General features: G+C 51.3%; 1 protein-coding gene across 1 annotated transcript in view; it reads left to right on the top strand.

Moving 5' to 3' along the window:
* Window positions 1-21,902, top strand: part of MYO18B (myosin XVIIIB) — a gene marked incomplete at its 5' end in the record, with an annotated part of 230,771 nt that overhangs the window by 103,856 nt on the left and 105,013 nt on the right. Inside the window, 6 exons of the mRNA XM_036277288.1 lie at window positions 6,843-6,962; window positions 7,251-7,359; window positions 12,071-12,195; window positions 16,798-16,952; window positions 20,497-20,620; window positions 21,427-21,627. Coding sequence (XP_036133181.1) covers window positions 6,843-6,962; window positions 7,251-7,359; window positions 12,071-12,195; window positions 16,798-16,952; window positions 20,497-20,620; window positions 21,427-21,627 — 834 coding nt within the window. The remainder of the gene's footprint in view (window positions 1-6,842; window positions 6,963-7,250; window positions 7,360-12,070; window positions 12,196-16,797; window positions 16,953-20,496; window positions 20,621-21,426; window positions 21,628-21,902) is intronic.

Genomic DNA, 21,902 nt, shown 5'->3' with positions numbered 1-21,902 from the left:
AACTTCCCTGAAACTCGTTGTGCCTCCTCATAGGAAACTCAGTGTGACTAGGCTTATGCAAAAAACAACATTATTGCAAAATGATTTAAGTGCTTCATTTGCAAAGGAGCAGAGAGGAGACGAGGAGCCCGGGAGAAGCTGGCTATAAATATTCCTCAAGCGTGCAAAGTCGGCCTGGATGCAAAGCGGGCTTTCTGTTTGCCCAGAGGAGCAGGCTTGTCTTCTGGCAAGGACGGCGGACGAGGGAGGCGGACGAGGGAGGCGGACGAGGGAGGCGGACGAGGGAGGCGTGCCTCCTTCCCTCTCGGGAATGTACCTGAGGCTTCTCCCGAGAACTCGTTCACGGTGCAGGGCTGAGTGACACCTGTGCACGCCAGTGTCTGCCCTCGTTAGCCTGAGCAGTGGCCCTTTTGGGGGAGGAATTACTGAGAGCTGCCAGGATCCCCAGGGACTGCAGATTTAGGTGGGAAAGCTCATTTGCACAGCGTCCAGGGAGCTGGGTGCAGATGGCTGTGAGTGTGGTTAGGAGCTCGTGTCTCCCATGGGGAGGGAAGTGGGCTTGGCGAGTGCCAGGGTCACGAGGTCAAGTGGTTACGGAGCCTCGATCACTTCCCAGGTCTTCTGACTCCTAGTCCCATGCTTGGCCACAGCACGGCACCTCCGAGGGGACAGATGGGTCCTCCCTAGTCCCCGGGGGAATGAGACAGCCCGGTTTCCTGTGTGGCTCGGGATGTCAGGCTCTCTTGGGCCTGAGCTGCTGGGGCGTGCTGGGAGGGGTCATCTCCCACAGAAGGGCGCGGAGGCTCGATGACCATCAAGTGGGTGTGTTCATAGATGACCACCATAGAGTTAGCTAAGGCCCCACAGAGGAGAGCACAGCTGGCATGTTCCTTCTGCGTGCCTCAGTTTCCCCATAGAAAAATTGGGGCCGTCGTCTCTTTTTCTACCTACCTCGCAACACAGAAGAGCTGGGAACTGGACAAGGTCAGGGAGGGGTGCGACGGGCGGCCCGAGCTGGTATACCTGGTACCGGAGCGGAGGGTCCATCAGGACAGCTGGCCTTGTGCCTTTCCTGCGATGGCATTGTGGGAAAATTCCTCAGGTTCCCAGGCCTTTGCGTCATCAGTAAAATGGTGACAGGAATAGTCACGAACCCTTCTCCCTAGGATTGCGGTGAGAAGGTGCATATAAAGCAGTTACTACACATTTCAGGCCTTCACATCACCACTATTGGGAATATGTGTTGCAACTCTTACCTCCCTCGCCCCAAGGGACTGAGCTCCTTAAGAGAGAATGATACATGTTAGCCATTTCTCTACCTTGCAAAGCCTTCCATGGGAATCAATGGATGAGTGGGATAATGCTGAATTTAATAAAGTAACATGTAATGAGCAATGTGTCTGTGCCAGGGGCTGTGATCAATCCTTTACCCACATTATCTAGTTTTACCTTCAGGTCGGACCGTGAGGAGAGTGTTAGCACCTCCATGTTTCCACGAGGAAAGTGAAGCTCAGAGAGGTAAAACGACTTGCCCAACATCACACAGCTGCTGAGTGGCAGAGTTGGGATTTGAACCCAGGTCTGGCTGATTCCCAACAGGCGGTGATAAAGAGGAGCATCTACCCAGACTGGGAGTGGGATCAGGGAGGGCTTCTTGGAGGAGGGGTCTTCAAGGATGAGAGGGAGCCAGCCAGCTGATGAGGTTGGAGGCATTCCAGGTAGCGGGCACAGCAAGATCAGAGACGGAGTGTGGAGACCGGGTCTGGCACCTGCTTCCTGGTGGTTGGAGTGTCTCCTGTGTGGGGGGTGACTAAGGGGGGTGTGGTCAGGCCATAAAGCTGGGCCAGATCACAGGGGCTCTGAGAGTCATGTTAGAGATTTGAACTCCATCCTGGAGGTGAGGGAGAGACCAAAGAACATTTTCAAGTTGAGACGTAAGGGGAACAGCATCCAGGGAGTAATTTCCTCCTTTGGGGGTGCTAGGGAACCTCGAAGGCCCTTTTCCAGCTCGTGAAAGCCCATCACTGCCCCTTCCATCCCAAGGCCAGTCAGTGATGTGTCCTCTCCACGTGTCCAGCTTGGAAGCATGAGCCATTTCCTGGCGTCCTTACAGAAGCGGCCCCATTTCCATGAGCACCAGAGGCTGTGGGGCACTCCCTGTAATTCTTGGTTCACACGCGTTTATTAGTTCACTCAGCACGTGTTCTTCGGGCCCCCAAGAAGCAGGTTGGTGGTGTGGTTAGGAGCCAGGCTGCCTTGACTCCCAGCCAGCTCGGCCACTGGCTGGATGTTCTCCGGCGAGTGGCTGAGACCTGGTGCCTCAGTTTCCTCGTCTGCAGTCTGGAGATGTCAGTACCTACCTCTGCAATCCTGTGAGGGTTCTGTGCACATGGTAAGCACTGTCTGTGGTGGTGACTGTCAGTATAACTCAGTAGTGGGTGACGTGCCAACTGGGAAGATAAATATACAGGGTGATTCCCGAACTGGTCCCCAGCATGTCCGGGAGAACCCCAGAGACTGCCACTGAGCGAGGTTTGTTCTGAACGTCCCCTAATGACTGAGGCAGCTCTGGGGGCAGGTGCCCCGAGACTGAAGTCTGAAGGCATGGCTCCATCTGTCTCCCTGGCAACCAAACCACCCACCGCCAGCTAGCTCTGCCCTAGATCGGCCTTCACCTGTTGCTTCATTTTCTCTTCTCTTTTTCCCATTTTCTCTTTCAGTTACTCAGGTAGGGGGGATGAGGCTTCCCTTCCGCTGGGGTCCACCCTGGTTCCCTGGCCAAGGCCCTGCAGGGGTGGCTGGGTCTAGTCTCATCCGGCCGTAGATCTGTGACCTGCTGGCTGTTAACCTCACCTCCCTGAGCCGCCATTTCGGGGGGATGGTGACTCCTGCTCTGCTGACCCCAGAGGCCGGAGGTGGGGACTGAGCTGGATGGCGACTGTGGGAGGAGGACAGTGCAGCAGAGCTCACCCAGGGCCTGGGACCCAGCCCCCCAGCCTACACCCCCTCTGCGACTTCTCCGCTATGGTGTCAGCACATCATTTCGCCCCCAGTGCCTCAGTTTCTGTTCTGTGAGAGGGAACACCAAAACCAGCCTCCTCGTGGGGTTTAAAGAACAGGGCCACGCCAAGAGCTGAGCACCTGTCTGTCCCCAGCATTCGATGCCCGAGTTCTTTCTCGTCCAAGGGCTCGACCCGCACAGATCCTTCAGTTCGGCTGAAAAGTGGGGAGGAGGCTGAAAGGGGGGTGTTTGCCCTCCACAGGAAAGATGACTTGGGGAGTTTTGAGGGTCCTTGAATACAAGAGCCAAGGGCAGGGTTGAGCCCAGATGTGGGCGCCCCACATGTGGTTTTCTTATTTCCCCATCTCGACAGTGGGGTCCTGGAGAACAGGGTCGGGCACACAGCAGGCACTCACGTAATGAATGACTAGCACAGTGACAGTCCCCGACAACGTGCTCGGTATGGAGTCCATCAAATCCCTCTCACCCACTGGTCCCCCAAACTGAAAATGGGCTGAGCTTACTATATGTTACTGTTGGACTTGACGAAAAATGTACAGCAAATGTATCCATTCCTGTCCCTTCTTTCTGGCAGGCCGAGTCACTGTCCCTGTGCAGAAAGAGGGTTTCTGGTGATTTGGCTGGATAGTGGATCCAGGGAGGTTTGAGAATAACGTCTAGTTAAGTGGTCCTTGTGTCATCTGCAAGGACCCCTCTGGGTCTGCATGCCAGGCTCCGCCCCCTTGTGAAACTGGCTTTCATTTTGCATTCGCCCAATGGCTCTGGGCGTGGACACCCTTCCCCTCTGTGGACAAAGCCCTCGGGCCCTTCAATGTGGGAAGAGAGAGAGGTTTGTGGGGACAGGCTGGTCAGGGGCTACTTGCCTCTGTGAAAGCACCTGTCACGTCCCCCAATTTAAAAAGGCTAATTGTCCTTCGGGCTCCAGACTTGGGTTCTGTGGAACATGGAATTAATGCATTAAATTAATTTTGTGCTCCCTTTGCTCAGGCTGATTAGTACAAATTAAATTTCACACTAATTGGCTAAGGCGGAGAGAACACAGTCCTGGTGCTTGAGATCAATGCTGATCGTGAGGATGAGGGGCGGGGCCGGGAGCGCGGTCCGGGCTCTCCTGGGCTGCACGGCTGGTGTTCATGTCCATCGAGAAGGATCGCTGTCCAGCTCCGATGCATCTGTGTGCCCAGAGGAGGCGCTAACCCATCCACAGCCCAGGTGAGGCCAAGGTTAGGAGGAGATCCTAGCAGTTTATATGGCAATAATTCTCAAACTTCGTTGTGCTTAAGCATCACCCGGGAGTGTGTTGAAATTCAGATCCCCGGGTCCCACTGCAGAGAGTATGGTTTTGGGGATATGAGAATCCTGGAACTGGCGTTTAACACTCACCCCAGGTCACGCAATGCAAGTGTTTCCCCAGAACACTTCAAAGACAACTGGGTAAGGAATAGCAAAAGGAAGCCCTGTCTCAAAGCCAGCCAGCAACGTCCTGGGAGAGCCTCTCCTTCCTCAGCTGGTGGCCACTACTTGGTCTGGGTTCAAGTCCCACCTCTGCCACTTACTTGCTGTGTGATTTCAAAACACTCCCCTCAAGCCCCCTTTCTACTTTGTTTCTATTGAAATCTGCATTTCGGTCGGAGTGGTCACTGGCGGGCCAGCAAGATGGGAAGTGGATGAGCTGGAGGAGGGGGAGAGGGAGGGTGTGGAGAAGGCACAGAGCAGCCCGTCTCTGAAGCTCCGTTGCTGTTTTTAAAGGTGTTTATTGTCTTGTGTTGTTCTGATTACAAAAGGGGTTTGGAAAAGCAGCAGCAAGGACGTGTAGGACAAGGACGTTGGACGGGCTCCCCTGTGAGCCCACCCTTGCAGGAAAAAAAGTTCCCTATGAACAGTTTGGGAGCGCCTTTTTCTGTGCAAGTACAAACGAACGTGGGAACAGGCCGACATTCCACTCAGCAGCTTTGCCGTTCTTCCCCTTGGCAATGTATCCGGAGGACTTTTCATGTCAGGATGTATGCATCTCGTCCTCCCCATCGCGGGGCAGCTGAGTGGTTGTTGAGGCAGTGTTGATGGGGACCGGCGTGGCCGGCAGCTGGGTCCCACACTTGAAAGGGCCACAGCGTCGGTGTGATGGCACCACGCAGGCCCCTCAGTGTGACCCAGAGAGTCTGACGGGAGAGTGAGGTGTTTGGACGTCTCCACGCGCAACATTTTTGGCATAGAGTCAGAATGATAGGAAGACAACAGGCGTCACCCGATTCAATGCATTTTACAACTCAAGTGACCAAAGCCCCAGAGAGGAAGAGACTTGTCCAAGGTCACACGATATGCTAGTTGTTGTGTTTGGACTTGAGCCGCACACCTGGCCTCTACTATTATTTTTTCCTTCCTTGCCTCCTGACTGCATCCACTTCCTTGTATGAGAGGAAGCCTCCGTTTCCCGAGTGACCCTTCTCCTGTACAAGGTCGCTTCTGAGCCTCTGGGTCATGAACAGTCCACTCACATGTTTCTGTCCTCGCTTTCATTGGCACGTCCTTGACCCCAGAAGGCTGCATTTTGGAACAGTAACACCACAGAAACCCTGACCTATGTGGCATCTGTACTTGGCCAGTTAATTGGAAAGAAAGGTCAGTGCAAGGGAATTCATTCAAAAGTAAACATTTTTATTTTCGACTTTAAACGTGTCCACCTTAACTCACAGAGCTGGGACCGATGCCCTTTGAGGATGAGCCTCTGACTCAAGATTGTCTTCCCTTCTTTTTTTAAAGTATGTTTTTATTGATTTTTTTAGAGAGAGGAAGGGAGAGGGGGAGAGAGGTAGAAATATTGATGTGAGAAACATCAATCGATTGCCTCCTGCACACCTCCTACTGCGGATAACCTGGGCATGTCCCTGCCTGGGAATCGAACCAGGACCTCTCAGTCCATGGAACGGCGCTCAGTCCACTGAGCCACACCGGCCAGCTCGTCTTCCCTTCTTAAACCGTGTTCCTAATGCATGAGTGCACGGTTTCCAGCTTTGATTTCTTTAAAGTGCGCAAATGGAAAGTAATTTGAATGCAGACACCTAATTTTTTTACTGTTTTGCACCTATACCTATTTGACAGAATTTTCAAAGGCAGCTCACTGTTCTTTTTATTCCTTTCAAAGCATTCCACCTGGTTTTCATGGAAAATCTTTGTCCGGTCATATTTTATCAGCTTATGTAATAGCTAATTGAATAAGTAATTATGGTAAAAATGCAACAGGCATAAATGGGGGGGGGGGCACACAATTGACAGGCAGCGCCATGGCTATGACCTGGCGGAGCAGAGGGACCACGGGGAGCCACGGGGAACCACAGAGCCGTTTCCTGGCTGGAATCATTGCTCTTTGCTATGCGGTGGGCACCTCACTGAGGGCGCCCGTCGGTCGGTCCAGCGAGAAGGCTCACTGAAGGATAGCTAGGGAGAGTGTCTACTAGAGTAACTAGTTTTTCATTGATCACTTACTATGTGCCAGACACTGTGCTAAGCTTTCTGGAGATGATTTCACTTGATTTTCAAAACAATTTCATAAGTTATTCCCTGGCCCCCAAAGCTGAGAAAAGCGAAGAATCCGCTCCTGCCTGGTTCGAAGCCACCCAGCTGGTGAGCGTCGGGCCAAGAATCCTAACACGCCAAGTTCAGCAGTATTCTGATGCCTGTGTTCTTAACCACGTCATTGCATCGAAGGGTTGCCTTGCCGGTACAGCCTGTGATTTGTCCAAGGTGGTCCTGTGGAGCGCATGTTGGGGGAGACATGTCAGTGCCCCACCGGGTGACATTGCGCTAACCCTCTTCACCCCAGATCGCTGACCTGACTACAGAGCTTGCGGATGAGCGCTTCAAAGGGGACGTGGCCTGCCAGGTGCTGGAGAGTGAGCGGGCGGAGCGGCTACGGGCCTTCCGGGAGGGTCAGGAGCTGAAGGTGCGTGGTCCTGGGTGTGGGAAGGGTGATGAGCAGGCTGGCTGGGAGGGATGGGGCCTGTTCCCTTGTGTCACATCTGGGACCAGCGTGCTCAAGGTCCTGGAGGAATTTGGGTCTTACTGAGGTTAGGCCTTGGAGGTGCCGTGGGTGAGGATGGTGCAGAGGTGGACAGTCCCTGGCTGTGGAGCTCCCCTGGGGAGGACTGTGCGGGGAACGGCCAGTTGGGTTTGGGAGGCACCATGGGGGAGATGGCCAGCCCAGGGTGAAGCCTCGGGGCCTTTTCTCCAGAGCAAGTACGAGCAAGTCCAGAAACATCTGGGAGAAGTAGAGAAGCAGTTGGAAGAAGCCCAGCAGAAAATTCAGTTGCATGAATTGGAGAGGAGTCCCGCTGGAGGAGGTGAGCAGATTGAAGCCCTTGGGATTAGATGCTAATGGCAAAAGCTGTTCTTTTACTTCATTCATTCATTCATTCATTCATTCATTCATTATTCATTCCTCCATCCATCCATCCATCCATCCATGACCAGCCACTGCCTTAGGGGCTGAAACTCCAGCAGAGCCAAGAGACCCAGCCTTGCCTTTTTGGAACTTACAGTTTAGTGGAACAGGCAGACATTCAACAGATCACCCAACTATATCCCAAATAACAGACGATCAACGTGACAGGTGCTGTTTAGTAATAATGCAAAGAATGATAAAAATAAATAGTGGCTCTGTGGCAAGGCACCTTTATATATGTGTGAATATTTTTCATGTAAATTTTGAGGAAGGCAGTTCAGTGGTTAAAAGCAACATCTGTGAAATTGCATTTCCAGATTTAACTCCAGATTCCGTCTTATTTAGATGAGTGTCTTTGGCCGTAGAAATTGTTGTCTTTTTTTTTTTTTCCTTTTCAAGTGGATGTCGTCATAGATGTTTAGTGGAAAGTGTTTAGCCGTGTGGGTGGCACAGAGTGCTGGATAGTTGCTAGTTATGTTATTATTATCACTACGAATACTACTAGCGGGATCATTATCCGCGCTCAAAGCCTGTGGGATCATTATCCGCGCTCATAGCCTGTGGGCAGAAACTCCTGCTGTCCCCACTTGCAAGCAGCGTCAGGCGCTCAGCAGTTACTGAGTGACTGGAGAGAAGGTGCGAGGACCCCGAATCGCCCAAGGACAGGTGTGCTCGGCAGAGCCAGCAACTTCTGGTGGTGCCACGGCTGGATGGGCGTGGTGACATCTTTGTCAAGTCTGCTCCCCCGTCTGAATGAGTCAGGTGCGAAGGATGCCCAGTGTGTCTGTCAGCTTTTATAAAACCCTGGCACCATTCTTTCTGCGCCCCCAGAGAGTTTATGCCCTAGAAATGTCAGGAACACTCAGGGGAACGGAGGTCTGGAGGGGTGGAGATGAGGGAGGACGTTTGCTTTCTACTGCACTCTGTTCCCCCTCATCCTGGCTGCCCAGGGCAGGCAGTGAGCAGCGAGGTTCACCGCAGACGGGAGAGCCTCTGATCCTGGAGACCCAACACGGCAGGCTGCACGCTGGGAGTGGGGGTGTGCTTGCAAGGAACCGGCAGCGGGCACAGCACCGTTTTCCCAGAAGAGCGTTGGCGCCACCTCCGTCCCGTGTGATTTATGTCTGGACGGCGCTCCCCAGTTTGCTTTCCCACGGAGAGAGATGGGAGCTGAAGGAGAAGGGAGATGTGCTCAGCACATGAGCCCATTAGTCACGATGTTATATGGGCTCTCAGCTCTGCGTGCTCATTTCCAGGAAGCCAACCCACAAATATTTTTTCATTATGAAAGTAATACATACTCATTACAGAAAATTTCTAAAACATAGGAAAGTCGGAAGAAGCCATAAAACACTTGAATCACACCACTGCAATGCCACCACAACCTCCACCATGGATCAAGCAAACTGGAGTATACATGATTAAAAGTATCTATGATTTCCTCCATGCATGCTAAGTATTTAAAGAGAACAACTTTTTATGGTACGCATCCAGCATTGAGCTGGGCCCTTTTGGGGGTTACAGAAGAATTGTAGCTGGGTCCGGCTTCTAAGAAACTTGCAGAATAGCCAGCTAGTGTGGCTCAGTGGTTGAGCGTCGACCCATGCACCAAGAGGTTGCTGGTTCAATTCCTGGTCAGGGCACATGCCCAGGTTGTGGGCCCAATCCCCAGTGGGGGACATGCAGGAGGTGGCCAGTCAATGTTCTCTCTCATTGATGTTTCTCTCTCTCTCTCTCTCTCTCTCTCAAATCAATAAAGAAGAAATATTGTTTTTTTAAAAAAAGAAACTTTCAAAATATATGGGAAAGTCAGATAAACCCAGGAAAAATGTAACTGGATAACAAGGGGCTGAATTATACATAGTATTTAAGGATGGCACATCGGCAGGGAGGGTGGAGGTGAAAACCAGCCTTGAAGAATGAAGACCAGTTTTCTCATCCGCTTATGTTACCCACTCACATCACTCGCTCTCCAGCACCTCGTACGCAGAGTGCGTGGTTCAGCCGCAGAAATGCTTCTGCGTCCTCTTGCCTTTGCAGGCTATGTCTGTGTGCTACTTGCGATTATTTTCCTAGTGGGGAGACAGGATTCTTTCCCACCATGATATTATTTACCTTGAACAAACTTACTCTTTATAATGATGTCATTCTTCTGTTTGTGGAAATTTCTATGGGATCACCTCCTCCAAGACCTCAGACCTGCCTGCCTGCCATCCGTCCGTCCATCCATCTATCCATCCATCCATCCATCCATCCATCCATCCATCCATCCATCCACCTAGCCAATGAAAGTTATGAAGCATTTGTGAAATGCTAGGCATTGTAGTAATACCTGGAGACTCAATGATGAACACACACTTGTTTGCTGCCCTTATGAGTGAGTCTCGTTTGGATTTCTTCTTGAGAGCTCTGATGATGCTTGGCTCTCACTGTCTTTATACATGTTTGTCTCCTCCACTGGATTCTCCTGGAAGATATAATGGTTTCTTATTCATTGTCCCTCATACCTGGTACGGAGTAGTATGTTCAATAAGTGTTTAGGTGGGTGGAAGGTAGATGAAGGAAAGTATGATGGCTGAATGTATGTATGTATGTATGTATGTATGGAGAGATGGATGGGTGGAGAGATGGATGGATATGTGGAGAGATGGGTGGATGGGTGGATGGAGAGATGGATGGATGGATGTGTGGAGAGATAGATGGATGGATGGAGAGATGGATGGATGGATGGAGAGATGGATGGATGGATGTGTGGAGAGATAGAGGGATGGATGGAGAGATGGGTGGATGGATGTGTGGAGAGATAGATGGATGGATGGAGAGATGGGTGGATGGATGTGTGGAGAGATAGATGGATGGATGGAGAGATGGGTGGATGGATGTGTGGAGAGATAGATGGATGGATGGAGAGATGGATGGATGGATGGATGGATGGATGGATGGATGGAGAGATGGATGGATGGATGTGTGGAGAGATAGATGGATGGATGGAGAGATGGATGGATGGATGGAGAGATGGATGGATGGATGTGTGGAGAGATGGATGGATGGAGAGATGGATGGATGGATGTGTGGAGAGATGGATGGATGGAGAGAGGGATGGATGGATGTGTGGAGAGATAGATGGATGGATGGAGAGATGGGTGGATGGATATGTGGAGAGATGGATGGATGGAGAGATGGATGGATGGATGGATGGAGAGATGGATGGATGGATGGATGGAGAGATGGATGGATGGATGGATGGAGAGATGGATGAAGATTAGATGGTCTCTATTTTAGGCTGTCCACTTATAGAATGTTTTCCAGCCCTGGCCAGCTTGGCTCAGCGGTTGGAGCGTCGGCCTGCGGTCCGGAGAGACCCGGGTTCGGTTCCCGCTAAGGGCACGTACTTCGGTTGCAGTTTGTCCCCGGCCCTGGTTGGTCGTGCGGGTGGCAGCCACTCGATGTGTCTCTTCACGTCGATGTTTCTCTCTCTCTCTCCCTCCCACTCTATCTGTACAAAAAATGGAAAAATATCCTCAGGTGAGGATAAAAAAAAAAAAAAAAAAAAAAAAAAAGAATGTTTTCCACAACTCCATCACTTTACAAGACATTATGATTTAGATGGTCATAAAAAAAGATCACAATCTGGTCAAGCCTATTCTATTTAATCAAATAGTTTTCATCAACCAGCAAATTATTTTTTTAGATTAAAAAAATTTTTAATTGATTTTAGAGAGAGAGGAAGGGAGAGGAAGAGTGAGATAGAAACATCAATGAGCAAGAACATTGATTGGCCTCCTGCATGCCCCCCACTGGGGATCGGGCCCACAACCTGGGCATGTGCCCTGACTGGGAATCGAACTGGCGACCTCTTGGTGTATGGGTCAGTGCTCAACCATTGAGTCACACTGACTGGGCATTTTTAGATTTTTTTTTTAACCAAATCAAGGGATTGTTTGGTTATCTCATGGAGACCTCTTGTGACCAGTGTCTCTGTTGCTGTCATTCAGTTGATACTTCATTACTCACTGGTTTGTTAATTAATTCAACCAACATTCACTAATTACATACATGGTCACCCAACATGGTTGGCCAGTAGGACAATTCCAGTTGGTGAACTTGTATCAATATGGGGGACTTCTGTGTGTGGGGAGCTCTTCTAGAGACTATTGGGGATCATGCCCTGGCTGGTTTGGCTCAGCAGTTGGAGCATCAGCCTGCAGACCAGAGAGTCCCTGGTTTGGTTCCTGTTAGGGGCACGTACCAAAAAAAAAAAAAAAAGAGAGAGAATATTGGGGATCCACAAATGACTAAAACATCTCCACTCCCTTGGGAAAAGGCATGTGTGCACTTGTGGGGGAATTGTACAGTATAACTCAGATGAGGTGAGAATAGTGAGCATTTAAGAACTTTAATCCACTGGAGACGGTCAGGACAGGCTGCCTGGAGGAGGTGTGTTTTTTTTGAGATTGGACTTAAGGCAAGGTCTCCTAACCTGAGGTCCAAAATTAGGCCTCAAGAACTCTGTTAATATGGTGAAATCGTGTACAAAGAGCTAAGCAAGTGGACGCGAACCACCCCGTTCACCTTGCCTTCCATCCTGTCCCCCTGACTTTGGTGAACAGCAGACGAGTGGCAAACACGCTTCGACTGCGCTCAGATGGAGAACGAGTTTCTCAGAAAGCGCCTGCAGCAGTTTGAGGAGAGGCTGGACTCGGAGCTGACATCCAGGAAGGAGCTGGAGCAGCAGGTAGGACAGTCTGCACCCCGGGGTTGTCGGAGAGAGGGCAGGTTCTTCCCACCACGATGCGCAGTAGGGAGGGAGCAGGAAGGTGCCGCCCGTGTCCTGGTTTTCCCCCTCCGCTGTTATAACACATGCTGGTCGCTGTGGGATATGCTGGTCCCACATGTGGGATATGGAAAGCGTCTTCTGTGCCTGTGGGTTCTGCCTGGGGAAGAGCATCCTGCTATGAAGAGCATGAACGCGAGCTCAGGACGTCTGCGTTCGGGTCCATTTCTGCCTTGACCTGGCGGCAATCACTTCACATTTCGAGTCTCAGATTTCTCATCAGTAAAATGATTGTGATATTCCGTTATAATAGTACATTTTCTCCACTTCCATTGCCTCTGATTTGCCACCCCCATCTCTCATCTAGACCAGAGCAGCAGCCTCCCGGCTGGTCTCCTTGCCTCCGACCTCTCCCCTCCACCATCGGCCACACTGCGGCCAAGGGATCTCGCAGACTCTCTCTCAGATCGTTCTGTTACAGTGCTATGCTGACTCTCGCGGTGGTTGTTTCTTTGTGTATTTCATACATTTTGATTGTGAGCTCATCTTCCATGTGTTCCTCCACGCCAAGGGTGGGGAACCTTTATTCTGCCAAGGGCCAAGTCGCTATTTATAACATCATTCACAGGGGCATACAAAATCATCAACTTAAAAATTAGCCTGCTATGTTTGGTGAGGCTAATTTGGTGATGTTAGCCGATATTGATTTCGCGGGCCTCATACGGCCCCTGGGATGTTCCCACCCCTGCGCGGTGCCCACCACTGTGGCCCCAGGGGCTCTGCTTTGTGGAATGTTCCGTTTTTTTCCTTCTGACTCTCGTGATAAATCTGTGTGTGTGTGTGTGTGTCTGTGTGTGTGTGTTTAGCTTTTTTTTTTCATTGTGAGTTGATCTTATTTTCATTCTCTAAACCTCTGTGTTTTTTTTGTTTGTTTGTTTTGTTTTGTTTTGTTTTTTTTGTGGTCCATGCCCCTAGCGGGAACCGAACCCGGGACTCTCTGGTCCGCAGGCCGACATCAACCGCTGAGCAAACTGGCCAGGGCACCTGTGTTGGTTTTAAGGGGAGTAGCTCACAGGGGTGTGCATAGCACGTGTCCCGTCAGGAGAAGCACATTTGCACCTTCTTCTTCGGCAGCCTGAGACTGTGCTCAGTTCTTAGCTGCAGAATTTTGCAATGTGCACAAAGTGAGTTCGAGCTCTGAACCCACACTCGGTCCAAATCTGGGGTTTTCATTGCTTACAGGAACGTGTTTTCCCCCACCCAGAGCCAGGGGTGGCAGGCAGCAAGCTTTCCGACCACCTTCCAGGCCAGCGGGTGGGACTTGCACCATCCCTCTCACCGAGGTGCAGCTCTGAGGGTCCCGCCTTAATACGAGGGTCTCCACTCCAACTCCCCACTGTGTCCCAAGGCCTTGCCCCCTGTTTGTCCAGGCATGCCAGCACAGCCTGTACCCTGAGGCACATTTCTGCATCTGTCAACTACGCTTCTTCGCCTGGCTGCCATGGTCCACCCTGTCTGCATTCTGACCGCCTGCTTCAGTCGGCTAGCAACCACTTTCGGAAAAGAAATAAACAAGCAGGAAACCCCCCACCCCCACGAATAGCATCCGCCAATTGCCAGTTTCCCTGGTGTAAATACTCCCACTGTGGCCGATTTCAAGTTAATATTGTGTTCTCACCGAATGTAGAATTGGGAGGAGGGCAGAATCATCTCTCATCAGATGGTATAAACCAGCTTCAATACACCGCTCATTGTAACAACACTCAGTTGTTTAAGAGTCACACAAAAACTGAGAGGAAATTACAGAGATTTCCCATGTACCCCGCCCCCACTATCAACATCCCCCATCAGAGTGGTACATTTGTTACACTCAATGAACCTACATAGACACATCATAATCACCCAGATTCCATAGTTTACACTGGGGAGTCGCTCTTGGTGTTGTATGTTCTGTGGATTTGGACAAATGTATAATGACATGTATCCAACATTATAGTTTCATACAGAATAGTTTCACTGCTCTAAAATTCTCTCATGCTCCACCATCCAGTCCTCTCCCTTAACCCCTGGCTACCACTGATCTTTTTACTGTCTCCATAATTTTGCCTTTTCTGGAATGTCCTATAGTTGGAATGATAGCAAATGCAGCCTTTTCAGATGGGCTTCTTTCACTTAGTCAGATGCATGTAAGGTTCGTCCATGTCTTTTCATGGCTTGATAGCTTACCTTTTTTAGTGCTGAATAATATTCCACTGTCTGGATATACCACAGTTTATCCATTAACCAACTGAAGCACATCTTGGCTGTTTCCACATTTCAGCAATTATGAGTAAAGTTGCAATATACATCCGTGTGCACGTTTTTATGTGGATGTAGTTTTGGACTCCTTTGGGTAACTAGCAAGAACCATGGTTGCTAGATCACATGATAAGAGTATGTTTAGTTTTGTAGGAAACCACCAAACCACCTTCCAAAGTGGTTGCACCATTTTCTATCCCCACCAGCAATCAATGAGAGAGCCTGTGGCTTCCCATCCTGGCCAGCATTTGTTGTTGGTGTTCCAGATTTTGGCCATTCTGATATGTATGGAGTGGAATCTCCTTGTTATTTTAATTCACATTACCCTGATGATATATAACGTGCAGCATCTTTTCAAATTTGCCATCTATCTTCTTTGGTGAAGTGTCTCTGAAGGCTTTTGACCCCATTTTTGTTCTCATTAAAATTTTGTTTTAATGAGTCTTTGCCCCAATTTTTAATTACGTTGATTTTCTTATTGTTGAGTTTTAAGAGTTCTTTATATATTTTGGTTTTTGGTCCTTGGTCAGATATGTTGTTTGCAAACATTTTGTCTCAGTCTGTGTCTTACTTTTTCATTCTCTTGATAGTATCCTTTGCCAAGCAGGAATTTTTTTAACTTTAATGAATTCCAGCTTATTGTTTCTCTCATGGATCATGCCTTTGGTGTCATCTCTAAAAAATCATCGCCCAACCCAATGTCCTCTAAGTTTTCTTCCATGTTGTCGTCTAGAAGTTTTATAGTTTTGCATTAGACAGTTAGACATGCAGTCCATTCTAGTTCATATTTGTGAAGGGTGTAAGGTCTGTGTCTTGATTCATTTTTTTCTCATGTGGATGGATGTCCAGCTGTTCCGGCACCAGATGTTGAAACACCGTCTTTTCTCCATTGTCTTGCCATCGCTCTCATCAGTGATAAGTTGACTGTATCTGGTGGGTCTACTTCTGGGCTCTCTATTCTGTTCCACTACACCGGTTGCTTCCTTTCTCCTTCTAAAAAAGACCTGATTCTTGTTCACCTTCGGACCTTTACATATGTTGTTTCCTCTTCCTAGAACTCTCTTCCTCTCCTTCCCTCCACATCTGCAACGATTCTTAAGATCTCAGCTTCCATGTCGTTCCCTCGAGAAAGTCTTCCCTAACACAGACTGGCTTGGATGCCCCTGAATTGTTTCTGCAAATATCAGCCTCATCGGGCTATATTGTAATTACCTGCTTCATTTCTCGGTCTCCGCGTTAGAAGTAGCCACCACAAGAGCTGAACTCATCGTGCCTGTCCCTTTCTTATGTACATTTCCTCGCCGTGAGAGCTATGTATCATGGGACCACCTTGCGGAGGTGGGCCAGGGTGAGATCGCATGGCATTATAAACGGTGGAGGCCAGCCTCATTACCCTCCGTGGTGGTGATGGTTTTACTCATCGCGTCCAAGATGGACAAGGGACTGTGGTCCTCCACGAGGCATCCTGAGCTGTGCATAAACACAGAAGGCCACCCGGGCAGGGAAACAGCCCAGTTCTTTAATAACGAATTAGAAAGTCGGGTCAGTATCCCCAAGGAAACGGGGTAGTCATGCTACATTAAAAAGTAATAAAACCGCAACCTTTTCTGAGCTGCCAAATATAAGAAAACATCCCATTTGCCTTCAAATACTGAATTTAGAATTACAGGCTTCATTAACTTGGTGTTTTGCTTATTTAAAGCAATGCTCTAATGAGGCCATTTCTTCAAAGCCAGTGTTCTGCGCTGTCCTCTCTCCCAGATCTAAACTAGGACATCTGGGAGGGTGTCTCCTGCAGGAAGACGCCCGGGCGGGCCTTGGCTTGCTGCGTGTCATCCCCGGTGCGCGCACTGCTGAGTAAGTCAGCGTCTCAAGTGCCATTTACTGCGCTGACCTTTGAGCCCGTCTGTCGGGTTTTCTGGTTAGATTTTCTCCGTGTGCCATTTCTGCTGCTGCCTGGCTCCCGGAGCTCCCCAGGTTATGCCAGCTGACGGGTCTCTGAATTGTACAATGCTCCCGGGGTGGCCAGGCTGAGGCAGGGCACGTAAAGAATCTGCAGGGGTGTTGGCAGGAGGACTATTGAGAAAAATCAGAAGCCACGCCACAGCATGGTGGAATCACCCCATTCTACCTCTGGGCAAACCGAGGCTCCAGTGACACAGGTAGGGAGTGGCCAGGACAGCGTCTCTGCCTCCGGCGTCTGTCCTCTCTCCATATGGCGGCTGCTCGAAGTCAGCGGGGTGACTCGTTCTGTTGCTCCCACAGCTCGGGGAGCTGCAAAGTGCGTACGAGGAGGCCAAGAGAGTGGCTCAGCAACTGAAGAGGAAGTGCCACCGTCTGACCTGTGACCTGGAGGACACCCGCTTCCTGCTGGAGAACCAGCAAAGCCGAAACCATGAGCTTGAGAAGAAGCAAAATAAGTGAGTCACCTTCATCATCATCATCTGGGTGCCAGGCGCTGCGTTGGGGCTGGTCTTTTGGGGTCTCCAGCTTCTTCTCCTAAGCCCCTCACTTCTGTCAGCTCTCCTCATCCTTGGGGCTTGCCTCCCCTGTTCTGGCCCAAGTCCCCACGCCCTCCCCTTGCCCCTTATTCCTATGAGGTGTTCCCAAGAACCCAGCACAAAGGGATTCTTTTCTGTTACCCAGTCTCACTCTAAGACCCATTGACCACGTGACTTGGGGAACTTTCTTGGCCCCTCCGGGCCCCAGCATCCCCATCTGTCAAGTGCAGAGTTTGTTATGGAGGGCGAAGGCAGCTCAGCATGGTGTCACTGCACCCCGGTTCCGGTCCCGGCTACACCGCTAAGTTGTGTGACCTTGGACAAGTCATTCGACCTTCCTCAGCCTCCGAGAATATCCGTGGCGAGGGCTCAGGGAGGCAGTGGGTATAGCCAGTCGGACCAGGTGCTGGTTCCTATCTACCCTTTCTGCTGAACGCGGGGAATGAGAATGAGACACGGGCCAAAACATCGGGTCCCTGCCATTCCCAGGTTACAGTTCTGGCAGGGGCTGGGCCTGGTGTACAAACAAGCTGCCAGTGTTGAAGCTGCACACTGGTTCCCGGGGCACGCTGTCACAGCTGGCCGGCGAAGGCAGGCGGGACCAGGTCGCGCTCACAGTCGGCCTCGGCCCCCGAGCTCCGGCCCTGGATGCCTGGCTGTCTGAAGCGCTTCGACTCCCGGGGTGAGCGGAGAAGCGTGCGGGGCCCCATTTTGAGCCGGAAACGCCCTCCTGGAGATTTCATAGGAGGCAGATGGATGAAACAGAGCCTCTTTTAGAAGGTCCGGGATAAAAATACCGAGAAATGTTCCTGTGTGTGCCGGGACGTGGTTTTGTTCTTTGCCCAGAGGTGGCTGGTGAGCTGAATTCTCTCTGCCTGGAGCGGCATAGCTCTTGAACTTGATCTGCATGAAACATTGTTTCTCTTCTTTATCCTCCAGCTTTCCTGAGCTGGCTTTTTCATCTGAGAGGAAAAGAAAAGATCTTTTGGGGGTTGTGAGCATGCCCACCCCCCCAAATGAGAGAGGCTTATTTTTTTCTTATTGATTTTTTTTTTTTTTCCCCGTCTTGGATGCTCTGGCTAAACCTTGCCCCTTCAATGGGGGAAATGGCTTAGTTCTGCCTTGGCTATTTCCTGGGTGACTTTGTCAAATGACACCTCTTCTCTGACCAGAGAGTCACTGATGTTCCGGGGGACTCCTGGGACTTTTAAGCAGGCCACCTGGGACTGAGCAATGGCTTCTTCCGATCCCATCTGAAACTTGAGAGTCATGGACTCATCACCCCCAGGATTCTGCCAGCTCTGATGATCTTGGGGGTTCCACTCCTGTTCTGCGAGGCCTTGTGGAGGGGTTCAGCTCTGATGGATGTGGGGGGTCTGCCCCTGGAGTTTACGCGCCCGGAAATCCCACCTCTCCGGTCTTCCCCTCACCCTCTTGGGCAGAATGAGGGGATAAGTCCCTCATGCCAGGGGCTTAAGGATCTCCCACGACGCCCCCACTCTGGAAGGACCCCGCTTCTTCATACTTATGCTCCCTCCTTGCACCCCTGCCCTCTGATCTGCCACCGTCTCCTGGCAGAAGTTAACTCGTGTTATGATGCCAACGGCAAACAGCAGCCATCATCTCGTGGGTGTGTTAGTGATTTAGGAAGCCGGCGAGGGCCGTGACGTCTCCGTCTAACGGTGAGGGAGAGATGGAGAAGTTAGCGCTCCTTCCTCCCCTCTCTCTAAATCCCAGCAATGGTAGCCGCAGCCGCCGGCCTCAGTGTGCGGCCCAGGATGGAGGGATGACTCCATGCTGGGAGTTTCCTGTCTGGACGTGGGCTTCTGCATTCAGAGTGATCCAGCATGTTTCCATTCGGGGGGATGGCTTCTTGTTGCTATGGTTACCCCAGGGGTCACAAAGCTCAGTTCCAAGGGCTGGTGGAACTCCCAGCCTGCTTCCTTGGGGTAAGGCCTGTGCTGGGCTCCGTGTCTCCTACACTCACCAGAGTCTGGACCCCACCTGTTCCTGGTGGGGTGAAGGGTGTGCAACTCCTCCTGGCCTCAGCTGGTGGGTTCTGGAAGTTAGGGTCTGTAGGAGATGCTCGCTGGCATGAGGTGGCCTGTAACGTCATCAAGGACTCTTGTGTGACAGCAGTCACTGCCTGGGCCCCTGTCTCTCCCCGCCTGCCGCAGGGCATGGGCAGGTGGGGGGGGGGAGGCTGGCTAAGTCAGGAGAGAACTTGGGCTCAAGCCCACTTCCACCGCTTTGGAAATTGGGGCTAATAGGTCCCCCCGCCTTTCTTCTGTAAAATGGATGTAATGACATGTTTCTCCTGAATTGTTAGGAGGACATGGCCCCGCCCAGAGCCTGGCATGTTGGGGTTGTTGGCTCATTATCATCATCACAGTGCTTCCATTCAGAGGCAGCCAATAGCGCCTCCTGAATGATGTCACCAACAGCCAATCAGAAAGCTCCTGGGAAGTTCCACTAGTAGGGACCCACGTGAGCCGTGATTGGCTTTCTCAGGAGTCAGAGGCTTAGAATGAGCATCTAGGATTATGGGACATTGGATACTCTTGTAACAAGGGAGACCTTCTTGTCAGCAAGACCCAAACCCCATGCCCTGTTTGGCCACTCCGGTCACACCAACTTCCCTGGAGCAGCGGGCCTTTCTGTGTGGTCCGAGGGCAAGTGGCCAAAGCCACAGCTCACTGAGGCTCGGCAGAGCCACCTCTGTGGTTTCCTCACCCGTGACAGGGATCAGAGGCTGGGACAACCACATGGAATGATGTCGAGTCCAGGAAATACTTCACACCCAGTGGTCACCATCCCAGAGGGGCAGGTGGGCCCCAAACAAGCCATTGCCTAATTCCTGGACCACCCTAAATAGGACTGAGTAGTCTTTGTGTTTTCTGCCGGGGAGACAAATGGACACAAGACTGCATACATCAGTGTCCAGCATTTCATCAGTAATTACCATGCCCTAGTGTGGGCTGTGAGTGTATCAGCCCGACAACATCATGTACAATATGAAATGTAGGGTACCTCTTGTTTGTGTGGATATCTGTAGTCATCCGTCCATCGATCGATGGTCATTAGGCAGCAAACCTGGACCTGGTAGAGGTAAAGGTTCTTGGCATATATTGGCAAACCAGATAGATCAGATTTTTCTATATATGTTTTTTATTTTTATTCTGTGTATATAGTTTTATTATACTTTTATCTCTCTATTTTTATCATATTTTAAATAAGCATTCAGTCTTTTTGTGAAAACTGTATATAGACCCTAAAAGTTTCTCGCCGGTATTCCAGATTCTTCCTACCCCACATCTACAACCTTATAGGAAGATATTAAACAATCTCAATCTCTCTCTCTCTCTCTCCTGGTTCTCCGCAAGCTGACTGCCTCTCCCAGCCCCTCTCCTCCCCTGTCCCAGGTGCCCACCTCGGTGGCATGACATGTGTTCTGCTTGGACAGGTTTGACATGCAGCTCGCCCAGGCCCTGGGTGAGTCTGTGTTTGAGAAGGGACTCCGCGAGAAAGTGACCCAGGAGAACACCAGCATCCGGTGGGAACTGGGCCAGCTTCAGCGACAGTTGAAGGTAAGGGATGGGAGGCATGGAGCCCTCTTAGCTCTTGGTCTGGATCTCAGAAAACCCCACCACATACTTGCCATAAATGGTGACAGGGAAGGTAACTCTGTGGGTGTCCTAGCCTGCCAGCCATCTGGAGTCATGATTTCAGGGTGCCTTATAAAACAAACAGTAGATGGAGGGCTGATAATCAGACCTCCCTAGCTTGAAGTATTAAATGTGCTCTGGTCCCTGCATGGGCTCTAAGGTGCCCACCTGGGAGGTGTGAGAGGCTTGGCATGGAATGAGTTAGCTACAGCCCCGTCCAGGGGCAGTGCCCCGTCCCATGCACGCTCCGACGCGGAGGGGCTTTATTAAAATGTGACAAGGCACTTTACTCGGCTGCTCTTTACCCTGCTGTGGCTCCCTATTACCACGGGGAGAACCTCGAAACCTCTCAGCGGCATGCAGCTCCTTCATGATCTAGCCCAAAGTTCTGTGACCCTGTAGGTGACATTCCAACCTGGAGGAGCCATTTCTGGACCCCCGCCTCCCTGCTCCATGTCAGCCCCAGCGGGTGCACAGGTTACAGACGGGGCAAATGCTCCCTTGATGTGCCTGGAGGTCTAACTCCAGGGGCAGTGGCAGTGCTCTTCCCTGTCTGTGCTGTCCGGGAGCAGCCCTTGGTGTCCCACAGGGGGCGCTGTGCAGGGCTGCAAGGTGGAGCAGAGAGGGCATGCACTGAAAGTGGGCAGCACCATTCCAACAGGTGGTAGCGGTGACCCTGGCAGGGGGTCGTGGTCATGTGACCCCACCTCCGTCCCCTTTGCCTCTAGCAAAAGGAGCAGGAAACCTCGAAGCTGAAGCAGGACGTGGAGATGCTGCAGGCCCAAAAGCGGGAGCTGCTGGCGCTGCCCTCTCTGGGGGAAAAGAGCGTCGCCGGCCTGAAGGACAGGCTCTGGAAGCTGGAATCCAGTGCCCTGGAGCAGCAGCAGATCCAGAACCAGCAGAAAAACACCATCCAGCAGCTGGAGCAGGTAGGAAGCTGTCCCTTGCCAGCACCCACGTGGAGGATGTTAGCAAAGCACGGCGTGGGCACCGCACGCAGCTGCTCCCCATCCTTCTGTGGCTCCCCATTACCCCAGAGGACCGCTAAACCCCTAGGTCTCACATTCAGACCCTTCAGGATCCAGCCCGCTGCTACCCCCCTGCAGGCCTCGCTGTGCCCTCCCAGGAGAAGCGTGCCCCGACCGCCTCCTTGGAAACAGCCCCGCCTCACACCGCGTCCACTTTCCACCTTTGGCTGGTCGTC

Source organism: Molossus molossus, unplaced genomic scaffold, assembly GCF_014108415.1.
Source record: "Molossus molossus isolate mMolMol1 unplaced genomic scaffold, mMolMol1.p scaffold_m16_p_22, whole genome shotgun sequence".
Taxonomy (NCBI): Eukaryota; Metazoa; Chordata; class Mammalia; order Chiroptera; family Molossidae; genus Molossus; species Molossus molossus.
Note: the sequence above shows the minus strand (reverse complement) of the source record. Positions and strands in the feature narration are given on the sequence as shown.